We start from the raw sequence: 18,856 nt of genomic DNA on the forward strand, positions 1-18,856 counted from the left end.
GTAATGTAGGATGTTAGGCATGGAAATGTCATGACAAAATATTCCTTCACGTTGTAATCCTTGCTAACGGACTTGCATTGCCAGCTCTACCGGTGATGGAACACTGATCGGGGAGGTGTACGTTTTGATGTTAGTGCCATTCCATCCACAGGTCCTCTCTCTTAACGGGGAACAGTAATGCAGTCCAGCTCTGATGAAGCAGGAGCCTGACCCTGCATGGAGGTGCCCCTTTGAAACTCGGGCAGGTGGTTGTGGTATTTTAAAGGTTTGTCTCCCTCTCTCCTTCACCGAGTTTATATTTGGGGAAAGTGGGGTGGGTTCTGGGCAAACTCTGAATTCTTGAGGGTGTTGCAAGTGGTTAAGAGTGTGCTTTCCCCAAGTTCAAGAAACAGGGGATAAATCTTATCAATTCATCTGTGGTTTTCCAAGTAGGCATTTCTCAAACAAGATTCTGAATTTGAATTTGAACTCCAGAAAGAAAAAAGACTAGAAATACGTTTTTGTTGTACCTCTTAGATTCTTAGGGACAGAGCAACATAGGCTGTTGGTTTGTCTTTGGAGAGGGCAATGAGTTTCTCTTAGAGCATGTCACGACATGTGTGTGCCCACCGTGCACCTGCATGCACGCGGAGGAAAGGGAGTGGGCGGGTGAGGAGAGAAAAAATGGAAAAAACCGAAAAGCACGTGTATGTATACACACACATGGATGGAACTTGGTGCTCTCACTAAACTGTGGACTTGACACCTCTTCAAACATGTTTTGGGGTTGTATTTATTTTTCTAGAATTAAGTTGAGCATCTTACTTAAAATGTTGTTTTCTGGTAAATTCACTTTAGTCCAACAGTGTGTAGGTTCATTCAGTAAAGACCGGTCATGGAAAGCTGTTTTCCTCCATTTTATTTCTTCAGGTACCAAATACTTTAATTCACAAGTGACGTTACTGTTGCCATTATTATTAACTGCTTGCATATGTTGAGATCAAAATGCTAACTACTTATGTCATATCTGCATTACTTTTTAAAAAATCTCAAATACAGGGAAAAGTCTAATTTCCCTTATCTTGTGTTCATGGAAAATATTTTCGATAAATTATTGAAAATCACTGACTTATCTGTTCACTTTGAAAAGTGTTTCAGACTTAAACTTTGCTAAGGGTCCTGTAATCTGTGTCTATAGTTCTATTCTTCCACATTAGGTAGCTTTTACTGAAATGCAGCCCTTTTTAAAAATCTGTGACTTCCAATACATTCTGTTTCCAGTTACTATTGGTGGACAGCAATGACCTCCTGTGGATTCCTCTGCAAATAGCAACTGGGTTTTCAGAGAGTGTTAATTTTCAATATATGTGTATCCTTGAGACCTGTGCAGCTTACTGAATGAACTTAAACTGTCTTAAAACATTTGTTAATTTTAGAATAAAATGAAAAATCATTAAAAGATTATGAATACTTTAACTTTCTTATATAGCTTCAAAGCTAATGTTGAAAACTAAAATGAATATTATTTAAAATTAACATTTAAATATTCATATCTGTTTCTTGGGGGGTGTAAGTCACTTGCTCTTAATTTTTATGTAAATGACTAATGTCAAAAATTATATTTTAGAAAGGTAATTGTTAAGTAAAATAGGAGAAAAAAAACTTCAGAAAATAAATGTTTTCAAAAATAAAACTTCTTGATACTCTTTATAAGAGAAAATGAAAAGTACTCTGAACAATTTGGTAGTTAAGTGAACTCAGGAAATAATTACCCACTTTTTAATATAAAATAGAGGAAAATTTAATATCTGAGGGCAAAATGATTTAATATATTTTCAGAAATAAAATAGCATTTTTTGGAATCTATTTTATATTTCAGGGAAGATTGTTTAGAAGGCATAAAATTTAAGTTTTTATAGAGCTTCAGTGCTGTAATATCATTTTGGACTAATGAGGTAATAAGTTATTCATAAATATCTTAAAGCATGAGATAAGCATTCATACAGTTTGATTTTAGCTAGATTTTCCTGAAAACGGATTAGATGTACTTACTGAGACACTGCTTTCAATTCTTTACTAGACAAACTGTAAAAAAAGAGAGAGAGAGAGACTATACTTTTCTACCACAAGAGGGCAGCAGGTTGTTTTCAATGAGAATTCTGACTAACTCCATCTGTTGACATCCTTTCCGATCTTTCTGAGAAGTTACCTTCAGTTCATTCTTCTACTTCACTTCATTCTGGAGTAAAATTGAAAGGATGTGTTTTCATCATGAAACAGAACTACTGGAAATGTGGTTTAATGAATGTTTTGCAAAGGGCACAAATTTCAAGATGACCATAGTTTTTCTTTCATGGTTTACAATAATTACAGTACCCCCGCTCCATCAAACTCATGGCTCCGCCAACACTAATACAATAATCCTTACAAAGTACAGACAGTTCGCACGAGAATGTTGAAGTACGTGATGTTATGTATGTTCTACATGGTGGTGCAAAGGCAAAATTTAAAAAGACTAAAACTATTATTTTTATTTTTTCCATCATTATTAAAATCTCTAGTTTTCTGCCAATATTCTCATTATCTTAAGCCTTGCAAGGGTAAAGTAATAACTGCCATGAAAAAGCAGTCACGTGCTCAAAACTGCAGCTATAGTTACTTTTTGATAAATATAACGTGAAACTATTGAACCAAGTACCTAAAAAATATTAGTCAATTTTATGTGACGTTTAACCGAATGAGCACATAGAATAATTTATCATAACCTTTACAGTCATTTCTGTATTACAGAAATCTCTTTAATGCAAAGAAGCTGGATGGTTTCTTACTCTTCTTTCTTCCATTTTTAGGTCCCAAATATAAACTCTCCAGAAGCCCATCGAGGGTTGCACCCCATCAGGAGTCCAGCACGTGCCTAGGCAGGCGGTAGTGCTCTGCTCTGGGGCGGAGCTTCTTCTCCTGTGGGTTGGCGTACTTCCACTTGGAAGGTGACATTTTGTGCTTTTTCCTCTTCTTATCCGTGCACCATACTTTTTCACAGTATTCTTCCACTCTCTGGAAGTTGTTATAACCAATCAGCTGCAAGAATTCCTTGTACCACGGCTTTGTCCCCTGCGGGATACTGCTCTGAGCAGGACAAGGCATCTTGTGTGGCCTGCCCTCTTCATAGTCTTTGTTAAACATTTCCTCCACCCTCTCCTCTTCCACGACCTCCAGGGTGATTTTACGGACAGTGTGGACAAAACTGTGCTCCACTGTCTGGCAAACGTAGGTACCAGAATCCACTTTGCGCACCCTTAGGAAGAGTAAACCGAGGTCCATCTTAATCACTCTGTCATCTGTCTTCACCTGCAATAACAACAAAAAAAAAATTAGTGGCACCGGACTACTATCCAGAAGACTATATAGATGAGAGAGGAGGGGGGCTAAGTGATTAAATCGACTCTATCTCTGCCTTAAACTTAATTACAGTTGGGGTCACTTTGCAGCAATGACTCTGAGGTCATTTTAGGTCAATATTTTTTAAGGGCAACATGAGAGAGCTTTCTCTCTAGTGACTTTAATTAATCATTAGAGAGGGGAAAAAAACCCATCCAGTTCTATACAGCACTCAAAAAGTTACAGTGAAATGACAATTTGTGAAATTTATTCAATTTTTTTTAATGGACAGAACAGATTCCATTTCTCAAATTATTAGTTCAGGGGCTCTTATGCCTTCCCGGTGATCACAACCAACGTCTTGCTCAGCGAGGACCTCTGTTCAGAGAGCTGAGCGAGCCCCACCCTCTCTCCTTAAAAAGAAACCCATGTGTCACTTCATTCTGTAAGCATTCTTTACACCTCTACAAGGCTGTCCAGTTAACAGAGGTTAAAAAAGAACAAGTAAAATCCAGAAATCCAGATTCTGTTCTGAAAGGCCCTCACAGTCTATCAAATACTAAGTTATCATACACTTATGGGGCATTTATGTATACTTCTGCCTTAGTTTTACTCGTGAAAGGGAAGATAATGATGCTAACGTAACTTGAAGAATTCTGTGAAGTTTAAGTAACTCAGGTGAGACTATTTTGCATAGTACTATCAATGCGTATCTCTCTACCTTCCCTTGTATACATTCCTTGACCAAACACAAACTGATGTATGTTCTCCTGCAGCCCAGGATTCCATCACGATGGTACAGAGGTGACTTACATCACACTGGCTGACTCCCCCTTTGAGAACTTGAAACAAAAGCAACAACCCCCTTTGCCAATGTAAAAGCAGCATAGCAGCAACAAGCACACCCACGCTGGCAGGGAGGCATTACAGCCAGCACTGTTTGTACTGTGGTAGGTTCTGGCCCGGCCTCCCAGGCTCAGCTCTTGCAAACCTTGGGCAGTTTGAGCATGTCCAAAATTGCATTGTGATCACTCATATGTGGTTACTCATGTGTGGTCATTTATTATGATTGGTGATCATGTGCTAAAATGGCATTAGTGCTATAGTAAGAGATTATACCTCAAATAGAAAGCTCCCTGAGGTATTTTTTCAGCTATGTAAGGTAAACTAATTATTCAGAAGTTTCAGAGTGACAGAGTTGGATGACGAGAGGAGCGCCATGTGTCCTGCACAGGTGCCTTCCTTGATTTGGAGGGGCCACACCCTGGCAGACAAAATGCTACAGCCATTCACTCAAGAAGTTCTCCAGCGAGGAACCAGAAAGAGCCCTCAAACCAAAACCATCTTCGCTACATGGAAACACTGTATTCATTCATAGGTTTTGCTGAGAATGTATCCCGAGCACTGGCCACAGACAATAAATAACTTAAAGACTTTGTGTTCCGCTGCTCATTTGAAGCAGGCCTCTTGCCCATGTTCTCTTCAGCACTAACCTCTCTGTAAATTTACCCTCTCTCACATCATGCCACTCATGATACTGATCTGGAGGACAGCCTCCATCGTTTTAAAACTTGTGGCACCATTTGACATGAATGGACTGGCCTACTTAAATGTGTGTGTGTGTGTGTGTGTGTGTGTGTGTGTGTGGTACATGCCATTATACTGTCCTGGGTCTTTCCTTTGTGGCTTCTGTAGATTTCTCATTTCCTCTATGGGACAATCCTCTGTCCTTCTCTGAACTCGTTTTATTTGCATCCATATCATAACTCTTGTATTTCCTCATTTCAATGGGCGTCTTTAAGACAGTGCACCTTACACATAGATAATCCATTGTTCTCTGTTCCCTATAAATGACAAAACCGGGATGGAGACCTACATGATACTTCATTACCTACAATTCAGTGTCTTTCCACTCAAACTTCCCCCCTATTTACTCCCCTATTTCTGACAATTGCATCATCATTCTTCTAGTCACTCTATCCTCAACTGTTGATCATATATGCGTCTCTCTTCTTAGTGTCCTCGTATCCAAAACGTCCCAAATTGCCATCAACATTTCTTCAGTGAGGAGCATCAGAAGCATCCATTCCATTCCACGATTTTTGCCAATGCTAGACTCTTATGCTTCGTGACCGATTCTTTGACCTTAACTCAGGGCAAACTCCCTTAAATCTTCCTTTTTTCTGTCCTGGCTTTCATGCCTGGCTGGATTCCATTCAGGACTTATGCTCTTGTCTTTGCCTAAAGAACTTCCCTGTCCCTGGTCCCTTCTCCCTCAGAAAGGCTGACCTAAATGTTATCACTTCAAAAAGGCCTCCCTCACAGCCAGTGAAAGTGTCCTCATTCTCTCATTCCCATCATTTCGCCTGTTAACCCTTACACCTGAACAAGCAACATATTTACAAACATGAAAGAGCCCTTAATTTTCTTTTTACTGATATCTTTCCCCTTCAACAAATGAGTACTGTTTTATTCTTCTCCAAAGTCTGCTTCCTTTTGTCATGCTCCTGACCGAGTAGTTATTCAGACTCTCTGTTGTTCATCAGAGCAAGTGACAATTGTTGATGAACCAGACCCTGCCTTTCTGAATCTATACCCCCAAGAGCTGAAGGTAGAGTATTTTAAACTAGAGTTGGTGAAATAGGTACATTCTGAGATCAATGAGTTTTCTATAAGGATTACTTATATTAGTTTGATTATTTCCACATTAATCAGTATACTATTTTTACGGGGCCCTGGCTGTGTACCATGATCCGGCCACCAGACATCGTTCATTCCCAGTCGCACATGTCTGGGTGCAGACTATTCCCTCAGCCACCCCAGGGGCGAGAAAAACGATATTCTCTCCCTCTCTCCTTCCCTTCCCCTCTAAAGATAAATACAACAAAATACTTCTTTATGTGTGCTCTCAGACTTTCCCCCTTCCTTAAAAAAAATTACATTTGGGATCATGGGGAAGATCAGCCTCATTGTCAGTATTTGTGTTTATCATGGGTCTGAGCCATTTTCACGGCTTTGATAGTTTCCAGCTGCTAAGAACAAAGGTGGGCTTAATATGTTAATGAAATGAAAGCCAAATGAAAACGCAGCCAAATGAAAGCCAAGCAGCACCCTTACGTAGTCATGTACAGAAACAGTTTTGAAGCCACTTGAATGGAGTGTTAAGGGGATGGAGTCATCCCATGGCACACAGTGATACAGACAGATGTATTACACACACATACACACACGTGGTGGTGTGCGCCCCATATTCCACTCACAGAGATGCCATATGTCAATGAAAAACCGTTACATTACATAAACATTTAAGTGATGTACAGATCTGCTTATATTGGAAAATTTATTTATTTTTTATATTTTATTAAGTTACAAGCATAGAGGATGTGTTTCTTGTGTGATCCTTGTGAACATTTAGTAAGCTCTGTAATAGAGGTCATGCTACCAGCCCAAGAACAATGATTTAATTTTAAGGGCAAGTGGTGGGCTTAAGCTTTCATGTCTTAAATGAACGCTTTTTTTATAGCCCCATATATACGTTTTGTTTCTTTTTTTTTAATACTTTTTAAAAAATATTTTATTTATTTATCTTTAGAGGGGAAGGGAAGGAGAGAGGGAGAGAAACATCAATGTATGGTTGCCTTTCGTGCGTCCCCTACTGGGAACTGGCCTGCAGGGAACTGGTCTGCAACCCAGGCATGTGCCCTGACTGGGAATCAAACCTCGATTGTCTGGTTTGCAGGCCCGCACTCAATTCACTGAGCTACACCAGCCAGGGCCGTTTTGTTTCTTTTTGTAACTCAGTAGCACTCATATTTGTAGTACAGAAGCAGACATTTATATTCCCTTTCAAATAATTTTTCCTGCAAGTTTCATCTCTTTAATATACGGGGGGGGGGGCAAAGTAGGTTTACTGTTGTTTTTGTAGAAAATAATACAATAATTAATAACTAATAATTCAGGAATAAACTGTTTCACATACAACTTGTAAACTCATTTTTGCCACACCCTGCATTATAAGTTTCATAAATGTCTAGCTCTGAATTGTTATGAATATTCCATGATGAGCAGAGTGCTCAGAACATAGTGAACGTAAAAACCTATTAATCTGTTCAGAGCATACAAGTGGGCAAGAAAACAAGGTACACCAATGATATAGCCAAGTTCTTCACTGGTTTTGTGTAAATCCAATAATGATTTGGATAGGCGCAATTTCAGGAGCAGCTAGCAACCAATGTCAGAGGGCCGCGCATGCTTCAAGGCATACAGGACAAACGGCCCCAGGAAACTGCGCCTGAAAAGAGTGTGCACTCAACTATTCTCACTGAATGCGGTTCCTTGTTCTCTCTCCACTGCATCTCCTGTGAGAGCGACTAACCTGTTGAGAATATATAAAAGTCATCTAGCCTGGTTTCTGGCACATAGCAAGCAGTTTATGACATTTTAAAAAATAAAGCAAAAAGCAAAAATGGAAATAAATACAAATCACTGATCTCCAGATTAGGAGTGTTCTTTTCTTTTTTTTATTGGGCATACAAAGAAGGCATCCCCTTCATCTGAAACCCGTGAGAAAAACATGGCATTGTGTGTATTCACGAAGTCCAGACTCAGCCAAAGATGTGGAAGCACGATGCATGTGGTGGGCAGGGACTGTTCCACCTCATCTGTGTGCATGTCAGAGACTCGGCCTGTCTCAGAATTCAGGTCTCTCTTCCTGGTTACAGTGAATTACAAATTCAAGAATAAAAGATATTTTAACTCTCAGATCTGGATGGCTGTACACGATGGAGGTTAAATCCCCTTGAAAGTTAAATTTATCTTCCATGGCCTAGGGATCCTTAAAAATAATGAATGACTTAGAAATTCGTATTTGAAGTCCTCCCACAATTTAACCTTTCCCCTGTAGTGAACATGGGCAATGTCCATATCACATCTTGGTTACAGAAGTGTTTTTATCCAGCTGTTGTTTTTCTGTGTCTGCAGACCAGATTTCCTTGGTCAAAAAGATGATCTGTAATATGTCATTTTATCAACTATTCCTATAGGCAATCTAAAAACATACAGACTTTCTTACTGAAAAGGGTTTTAGTATTCTTAGCTCTAAAGATTGATTTAGTATGTTTCACAATGTGAAATAAAAAGAAATAGAATTGAACAAAGAACCCTGCACATCTGGCCACTGGTCAGGAAGAAGAGGTGATTTCTATGTGTATCAGCTACATGGTTCCATACTTTTTTAAGGAAAAGAACAGACAAAGACCTTGAGTTGATTTACCTGAGAATATTTTTTGACAATGAAATCAGTTTTAGTCAGAAGATCCAGGTCAAAATTTTATGTTTGTCTGTTTATCTAGCCTGTCTTCAACACAAAAAATTGATTTACTTAAAATATATCATATATGACAGCACAAAAATAAAATTTTTCTTTTATTAAAAACATTTTCCAAAATGAACCTGCTGTATGATAGAGATGATTACCCAATACAGACAGGGTGAATTACTTAATAGCTCATTTAAGAAACCTATTTAACTATATGCAAAACAAATACGGTTGTATATATACCTCAGATTAAAGGCCCAAGTGTGGAAAATGTATTTCTAACATAAGAAGATAATGAGAAGAAAGTTATAAATAAGTATTCAAAACCATACTGTGAAAAAATGGTATATTCAAAGATGCCAACTATCAAAGAATAAATTCCAAATATTTATATTCAAGAATGAATCAATATATAGAAGATACAAATAACTTTTGAAAGCCAACAAAAGAGAAATATAAGAGAAAATGAGAAAAGTATATAAATAGGTAATTTAGAAAAAGAGAAACCCAAATGTTTAATAAGTACTCAAGTTAATGCTTAATAAGCAACAGTAATTTTAGAAATGCAAATTTAAAGATGACACTACCTTACACACAGAAGCGAAAAATTAGAAAATACTAAATATTGGTGAGGATTTGGGAAAATGGGAGCCCACATGTACTGCTTAGAGAGTGAAAACGGTGCAGAAGTTCTGTAGATGAATAATTATAGACATGAATGGTGTTGACAGTTACTAATGTGGAAGTTTGCACTCAGATCTATATGGGGTTATTCACAGAGATGATAATTAAAGATGAGACAGTGGGATTAATGACACTTTTGGACTACTCTGAGAAGAATGGATCAATTAAGAGCAACAAATGCATGGTATAACATTTGAAGCAGCAGTCAGAAACCATGGAATAGAGATCTATAGGAGGAGTGATAAATTATAAAAAGTGTTGAGTTTTTTAGGAAGAAGCAGCAGAATGAGATCTATAACATTTATTTTTATGACTCATGAAAACTCAAAATGTTATATACTCACTCAGTACACAAGGTAATACTGGAGACATTACAATCTTTACAATGGATGCACCTGGGAAGAATGAAAGTGGAGAAAGGTGGTCCAGGAAGCAGGAAGTCAAACAAGAGAAGACCTGTGCATGTGGACAGTTCATGACGATGTAAATAAACTAAGTAGTATATTTAACTAAATTATGCATCTGAGGGGGGAAAAAACATGAATCAAAGTGTAAAAACAAATCACCAGTTGTTTGCAATGATGATCCTGGTTTGGCAACCAATAAACGAAGTTTGTAATCTGTTCATGCTTGAGTATACTTCAGTCATATGATTTTCATAAATACTGCTTAAACTTGAACAAACACCATTAATTTAAGGATGTTGTTGTTTTATTAGAAATGCCCAAAGATAAGAATAACGGATGATCAAGATAAGGGAAAATAAGAGGACTGGGATAAAAGTAAAGGTATGTTTGAACAGAAATGCACAACGCAGGGCACTAAACCACCACCATAACTGGAGTACAAATCCAATGCTAAATTGCCTAGTCATCAAAGGCAAGAATAAAGTGTAATGAATTCTATGATCCAAATCTCTCCTAAATATATTTTTAAAATCATTTCTTAAGAGAAGCTCACCTTTTTCTGGCACTGAGGACTGAGGAAAGTCTCTTCTGATTTACATAAAATTAGAGGTAGGCATCCAAACAACAGCAATACAATGAGTACCTTTCCTTAAGGTAACACACCAGTGTCTGGTGAGGACAAGTTACCCCTTTCCCCATACAGTTCAATCTAAACTATTCTATGGGGCTAGAAATTTGGCACATATACACAGTTCTAGGCTACCTGGTATATCTTCATCAGAGGTATATATTTTTTATTCTGTACAAGACTATATGACCTATAATTTACACCAGAACAAGAGGACTTTTCCATACTACCCAGACCAATCTATAGATTCAAAATAATTCCTATCTAAATACCAATGATGTATTTCACAGAACTAAAGCAAATATTTCAAAATTTATATGGAACCACAATGGCTCTCAAATGGCAACAGCGACCTTGAGAAAAAGAAAAAAGTTGAAGGAGTGACACTACCTAATATCGAAGTATACCATATGGCCATAGTAGTGAAAACAGCATGGTACTGTCATAAAAGCAGACATATAGGTCAATAGAACAGAATAGAGAGCCCAGGTATACCCATGCCTGCACAGTTGATTAATATTTGACAGAGGAAGCAAGCACATACAATGGGCTAAAGATAGTTTTTCAATAAATGGTGTTGGCGTAAAGGAACACACATGTGCAGAGAAATGAAACTAGACACCCTTCTTATGTCACACACAAGAATAAACTCAAAATAGATTAAAGGCTTAAATGACAACATAAAAGTCCTAGAAGGAAACATAGGCAATAAAATCTCAGACAATCCCCATAGTAATATTCTATCTGGAATATCTCCCCAGGTGAGAGAAACCAAAGAACAAGTAAACAAATGGGACTACATCAAACTAAAAAGTTTTTGCACAGCAAAGGAAACATCAGTGAAATAAAAAGATAACCCACAGAATGGGAAAACATATTCACTGATACATCTGAAAAGAGGTTAATATATCAATATTATGGATAACTTACACAATTCAACACCAAACCCCCAAATAATTCAATTAAAATCTGAGCAAAAACCTGAATAGATACTTTTCCAAAGGGAACATGCAGAGCCGCAGGAGTGGCTTGGAGTTGTGGCAAAATGGTTCCACATTCACATGTGGTGGATAAAAATCAGGCAGAATACCTTGGGAGTGAGGGTCCCCAGCCCCAAATAAGACTACCCAGAAGCTCAGGTTTCTAGTACCAGGAAGATAAGTACTCATAACTTCTGGCTGTTAAACCAGTGGTGGTTTGGGTGGTGGAAGAAACTACTGGATTATCAGGAGACTCATCTTAAAAAACCTGCACAGACTTAGGACTTACACAGTCCCATCCCCTCTGGGATTCAGCACCAGGGCAACAACTGGAGGGACACGAGTTGCATATAGTGAGAAAGTAAGGGGACTAGAAACAGGGCAAGTGCTGGGAGACAGTTTTTCCTGGACAAATCTCCAGAAGCCAGGCAGCAGCATTGGCTGACCTCTCTGACCCCTCTCGCCACAGCACCAAAAAGCAATGAAATAGGTAGCCACCCCCTGGCAATCACCTAAGGATCCACCTCACACAAGTTATAGGTCTTCTGTTCTACAAAAGGCCATGCTACCAAGATAGGGTGTCAATGCAGCTCAACCTAATACCCTAAAAGAAACAGGGAGTTTGCCACATTGAGGAGACAAAGAAATATGGCCCAATTGAAAGAAGAGAGGTAAACTTCTGAAAGAGAATTAAACAAAACAGAGATAACCAACCTATCAGATGCAGAGTTCAAAACACTGGTTATTAGGATGATCAAAGAACTCACTGAGTATGGAGATAGCATAAAAAGACCCAGGCAGAAATGAAGGTCACATTAAGTGAAATAAAGAAAATCCACAGGGAACCAACAGTGGAGAGGATGAAAGTGAGTATCAAATCAACGATTGGAACATAAGGGATAAATAAGCATTCTATCACAACAGCAAGAAGAGAAAGAATTAAAAAAGACAAGGATGGAATAAGAAGCCTCTGGATCATCTTCAAATGTACCGATGTTCTAATTATAGGGATGCCAGAAAAAGAAGATGAAGAGCAAGAAATTGAAAAGTTATTTGGAAAAATAACAGAAAGAAACTTCCCTAATTTGGTGAAGGAAATAGACATACAAGTCCAGGAAGCACACAGAGTCCCAAACAAGTTGGACTCAAAGAGGACCACACCAAGATACATCATAATTAAAATGCCAAGGGTTAAAGAAAAAGAAAGAATCTTAAAAGCAGAGAGAAAAGCAGAGAGTTACCTACAGCTGATTTCTCAAGAGGAACTATGCAGGCTTGAAGAGACTGGCAAGAAGTATTCAAAGTGATGAAAAGCAAGGACCTACAAACTAGATTATTTTATCCAGCAAAACTGTCATTTAAAATTGAAGGGCAGATAAAAGTGCTTCCCAGACTAGGTAAAGCTAAAGGAGTTCACCATCACCAAGCCATTATTACATGAAATGTTAAAGAGACTTATTTAAGAATAAGAATAAGATCAAAATTATGAACATTAAAATGGCAACAAATTCACAACTATTAACAATTGAATCTAAAAAACCAAGCAAACAACTAGAACAGGAACAAACTCAGAGATATGGAGATCACCTGGAGGGTTATCAGCTAGGAGGTAGAACAAAGAGAATGGGAGAAAAGGTGCAGGGATTAAGAAGCATAAATTGGTGAGCACAAAATGGACAGGGAGGTGTTAAAAATAGTATAGGAAAAGTGAAGCCAAATATATGCATTACCTATGGATATGGACTAATGGGGTGTGAGGTATTACTGAAGGGAAAGTGGGTACTAGGTACAGGGGGGCAAAGGAGAAAAATTGGGACAACTGTAATAGCATAACCAATAAAACACATTTATAAATAAATAAGTACATAAACATACAATAAGTGCTGTTGAGGATATGGAGAAAGAGGAACCTTTTTGCACTGTTGGTGGGAATGCAGACTGATGCAGCCACTGTGGAAAGCAGTATGGAGAAACCTTAATGTTAAAAATGGAACTGCCTTAATGTTAAAAATAGAACAGCAATTTTACTTCTAGAAATTTATCTGAAAAAAAACAGAAATACTAATTCAAAAGAACATATGCACTCCTGTGTTCACTACAGCATTATTTACAATTGCCAAATGTGGAAGCAGCCCAAGTGCCCATCAGTAGACAAATAGATAAAACAACTATGGTACACTTACACAGTGGAATAATTGCCCATAGAAAAAGACAATTTACCTGTTGCAACAGCACGGATGGGCCTGGAGGACATTATGGTAAGTGAAATGAGCCAGGCAGAGAAGGACAAATACTATATGATTTCGCTCATATGTGGAATCTAATAAACAAACAGAACTAACAAGAAAAATAGAGATTAGACTCAAAGACAGAGAGCTGGCTGACAGCGCTGGGGGTGTGTGGGTTGAGGGTATAGAGAAGGTGGAGGGATTGAGCTAAAAAAGAGAAAGGACTCATGGACATGGACAACAGTGTGGCAACTGCAGGGGGCAGTGGAGGGTGAGTGCAGGTGGAAGACAGTATAAGGGAACTAAATAGTAATGGAAAAATACAATAAAAATAAGTATATAAGAAAGAATGAAAAGCATTAACAGAACAAGGTAAAAGTATAAATAGAAATCTAGCCAGTCTTGGGGTAGTAAAGGTGTTAACACAAGAGAGGAGATAGAACCAAAGGAAAAGACTTGATAGCACCGATTGCATAAAAATGGAAAATTTCTACAAACTTAAAAAAAACTATTAAAAGACACCGACAGACCAGGTAAAATATCTGCAATATATATGACACAAAAAGAGGAAATAGTATTAGTATACACATCCCTTTTATAGTCAATAAGAAAACTACTAACAATCTATGAGAACAGGGGTAAAACACAAAATCACAATTTACTAAAAAATAAAAATTAAAAAAGATCAATAAATAAGAATTCATGTTCAGCTTCTCTAGAAAGCAGATAAACAAAAATTAGATCAAGATATTTTTAACCACCATATTGGCAAATATTTAAAAACAATAAGATCCAGGGTCGGTTACAGAGAAAGCAAACAGGTACCCTCATTTATTGGTGAGGTGTATGTAAATTGCTACAGTTTTTGGTGAGAAAAAACATACTAGTTCAGTCCATCAAACTGACATCTGGGAAATTCTCCTAGGGAACTATTTGTAGATATGCACAAAATGCACAGAGAAATAAACTGCAATATTGTTTGGAATAGCCAATGGCTTCAATCAATGTAACTCTCAAAAAGGATTTGTTGAATTCCTTATTGTGCATCCACATGATGGAATATCTCATATCCATAAAATAGTTTTAAATAATATTTATTGACTTTGGGAAATATTATCACTATAGTAGATGAAAAGGGTCATTTAAATTTGTATTATATGGTTTCAACTTTGTAAAAATAAATTTAAACACTACATATTGTACTACCACCCAGAGATGATCACCTCCCAATAGTCTTTGAATCATGACACTCCATCATTAATCACATAAATACCCAAACAATGAATGAACATGTAATTCATTTTTATTGCTTCTCTTTTATTTCAAATATCAAATGCACTTAATTAAAATGTTTTTTCCATTCTAGCTACCACTGTTTAGTTTTGGTCAAAAATCTTTCAGTTGGCTATTTTGAAATACCTTCTTAAATAGTATAGTCTTCCTGATATCCACCTTTATGCCCCCTGCCCACACACACTATAGTCTTAATACAATTACCAAATTGATCATTTTAAAACCAAATTTTGATCATGTCAGGCCTTTGCTGAAAACTAACCAAGGATTTTCTATTTAATTTAGAGCAAATGCTAAGGCCACTTTACAAAGGTTCACAAATGCTTGCTTGAGCTGCCCTTTACTTCACCCCTTGACTCAGTTTATTAGTGTCCTTAGGGCTCATTCCCTTCCAAACACACTGCTCTTCACCCTGATGTGCTTTGAATACATCAGTGCACTCCTACCTCCAGGGCCTTTGTACCTCTGTTCCCCTAAACTTCCCCAACAGTGTCACAAGATCTATTACCTCCCCTCTTTCAAGTCTTTTTCTAAATATCACTTTGTTGATAAGCTTCTTAGTAAAACCTTCCATGACCATTTTTCTCCTTATGATCATCTGATGCATTAAACATAATTATTATACGGTGGTATTGTTTCTGTCATTGTTATTTTCATCCTCATCTTCTCTGTTCTCTAGAATACAAGTTCTATAAAAGCAGAATATATGGCAGGTGCTCTATGATAGATGCTCAGTAAATAAGTTTCAGATGAATGAATAAAGCCAATGAATTAATAAACCCAAGAAAAATAGAGGGAGAGTGCTCTGAGTTTTATGCCTACATAGACTCAAATGATACAGCACATTTATTTTGATGTAGAATAATCCTACCAACAGGCATAGAGCAGAAGTCTGAAAAGAAATTTGAGATTGGAAATACATTGATGCACATATTATATAGTAATGACTCCCAGTATTAATGCTTAGAGCGGGAACCGTTTAGGTTAATGGCAAGTTCTCAGAAATCTAAACATAAGAGTAGTGCCTTTGCACCAATGCTACCACAGTACACAACGCCACATTCTGATGAAAAAAAAATCTATGACTGTGTCTATATCTATATATCTCAAGATGATATTAGGGGCATTTTACAGAAATCAATTTCCAGAACTTCTGCTGTGAACAGTTTTCTACTTGCCCCATGTCCCACTGCATCCAAAACTATATTAAGAATTATGACTTCAGAAGGCTGTGTAGCTTAGTAGAAAGAACATAGAGACCTATATTTGAATCTGCTTTACTAGCTGTGAGTAATCAGGAAAGCTCAGTATCTCAATGACCTCATCTATAAATAAAATGTTAGAATAAAATGGCACATTTTACAAAACGCATATAGCAAATTCCTAGTTACTTAGACAACAACCAAATGTGAAATAGATCAGCTTTGGAGAAAGGAGTACCTGGTCCAAATCTTGGGTCTGTTTTTTTTTCATGAGTTATGGTTCTTTTAGTTTTATGGGCTGTGCTTTGTTTTGAGCTTATGTTTATGAGCTATGGTGATCTGTGTATGAGCTATGCTCCTTCAGTTTCTGCATTTGTGAGATGAAGATTATTATGTCTAGTATACAGTTGTGAGACCTAAGAATAATAAGGTGGGGCACCTACCACGATTCCTTTATTCTGTAGATGCACATTAAAAAACAACCCCATGTACCAAGTCATTTCTGTTAAGTCTTCCCCTCAGGATAGCTCAGTAACTGATCCTTATCAAGCCAAAGGAAATGCCCCATTATGAAGTGCTTATAAAGTAGGCTTTCAATAAATACTTATGCAATTAATGAAAAGTATACAGATTATGTTTCATATATGGTGTTTAAGGAAGCAGGAGACTGTAAAGTTCATATGCAAGAGAATTGTACTAATCCAGTTTAGAAATTAGGGAACTGTATTGCTAGACGCTATCTGAAGCATTTCTAAAGATTTGTTTGAACAAAAATACTATATGCCAAATGTGATTCCTGGGTAACTTCAGAGGGGTGAGATTGGAGTTGTAGGCAGATACTCCAGATTCAAAAACTTCAGTTCAGTAAAAGGAAAGTACACATATGACAATCAATTTTACAAACTTTGTGGTCTGGCTGCAGATAAATGACTCTGTGTGGCTTGCAGTGTCCTTGATGAACCCGATGGCCACGGGCAGGGGCACTTGCCCCACAGAACATTTGCATATGAGGAAAGGACTGGACTAGGTGACTGAAACATCCTTCACCATGGTCAAAATCTGATAATAAAATAATTATCTTAGCTGCCTCATAGTAACTATAATAAGTGCAGAGTGGTCTTTAAGTAAAACTCTGACCTTTAAATAAAAACTCTAAAAAATACTCAAAACAGACTTTTAAAGCTTTAAAAGGCACATATGCAAAGTTATTTTGGTTGTGTATATAATATACAGTTTCAGCCTCTGTTGAAATTAACAATTTTGCTTTGTTTTATTTTATATTGTGAATATATATATATACACACACATATACACACACACAAACATATATTGCTATGTTTATAGAAATTAAGTAGTCTCTTAATTTCTTATGGCAAAACTTTCAATGAAAAGAGTGCATCCAAAATTTCAACCCTCCCTCAGTAAATACATCAGTCAGGGATATTTAAATGTAGTTCAAAATAGGGACTAAAATTTGGGTAAAGGAGAAGTAATGATCTCAACAATGTGAGAAAGAAGCTTAAAAGTGAACATTGGGATGGACGGAGCATGTCAAAATTCTTTGGTAAAGATTTCCAAACAAGACCGTTTATGCTGAGTTCCAAATTAGAACCAGAACAATCCAACTGAGAAAACTACTGATGAAAGAATTACTTTGTCTTCTGAAGTCTTTGAGCTGGAGGAGGTCCTCTCTTGCCAAGTGAGTTACGATGGAATTTAAAAAAACAACCTCATCTCAGATTTGTGGAATGGAAAATATATTACTGCTAAATCAACAATTTATTTCAGAAAAACATACTATAACATTTTAGAAATGTGTTTATTTTCATGACATTATAAAAGTTAGGCAAATTCTCCTTTCCTGATTGCCTTCTTCTATTATCCCTAATAGCCTTTGTTAAACTGAGGTGCCTTCCTCTCCAAAAGCTATGCCAGGAAGCTGGGATTTACAAATTTAATCATCTTTCAGAGTGCACTGTATAATTTTGGACCCAAATCACATTGGGTTTGTAGTCTCACAACAGGCTAGGGGGGAAGCATGCAAAGTCCATGCGTTCTATATTTAGAATCAATAATTTGGGCTTCCAGTGATGAATGCTGGGTCTCCAGCGCCAAGATGAGGTGGAAGGAAGCATGTCACTCACTCACACTCTCCATTATGTCCCTATTGGCTCTTCCTCGTGTCCTAAGGCAGGTCTCCGGACTTTCTTTCCCTTATTCAACTTGCAACCTTCTCCTTACCGAGGGCAATCACAGACCATTAACAGAAGCAAATTTTCTTCTACTTTCTATTTTTATAGTTTCACTTTTGTGAACATTGAGTTCAAAGCCTACATCAGCATCAGCAAAGCTTCCTCCACTTTCCCTGAATCTTCATGCCCCTGGCCTCTTCCTCTCTGCCACCGACTCCCTAGACTCACATTTTTTTATCCAGTGTCCGCCTCCAGACTATTCTCTATGTGGATTTTAAAGCCTGCCTATCCTTCTGTCTATAAAAGTTGCCCGATTTGTCCTTTTATTATTATTTAAATGATTAGAGAACTATAATCCCCACCACTAAACCTGCTTTGGGAAGCATAAGAGCTGGTGCCTTTCTCTTGCTCCCTGTGGACAACAGTGGACCCCGTGTAGGTCTCCTACATGATTTAACAACTGCATCACACAGGGGTTAATATCGCTGCTGTTGTTATTGTTTTAATCCAATGATCCATATGTCACATACACAGGTTAATGATGCTTCATTTTGCTATTTTTCTGGAA

General features: G+C 37.4%; 1 protein-coding gene across 1 annotated transcript in view; it reads right to left on the bottom strand.

Moving 5' to 3' along the window:
* Positions 1 to 1,700: 1,700 nt before the first annotated feature.
* Positions 1,701 to 18,856, bottom strand: part of SEMA3E (semaphorin 3E) — a 248,810-nt gene continuing 231,654 nt past the window's right edge. Inside the window, exon 17 of the mRNA XM_053672814.1 lies at positions 1,701 to 3,327. Within this exon, the coding sequence (XP_053528789.1) occupies positions 2,875 to 3,327 (453 nt within the window). The 3' untranslated portion in view covers positions 1,701 to 2,874. The remainder of the gene's footprint in view (positions 3,328 to 18,856) is intronic.

This window comes from Artibeus jamaicensis, unplaced genomic scaffold (genome assembly GCF_021234435.1).
Source record: "Artibeus jamaicensis isolate MK-2021 breed Jamaican fruit bat unplaced genomic scaffold, CSHL_Jam_final contig_787, whole genome shotgun sequence".
Taxonomy (NCBI): Eukaryota; Metazoa; Chordata; class Mammalia; order Chiroptera; family Phyllostomidae; genus Artibeus; species Artibeus jamaicensis.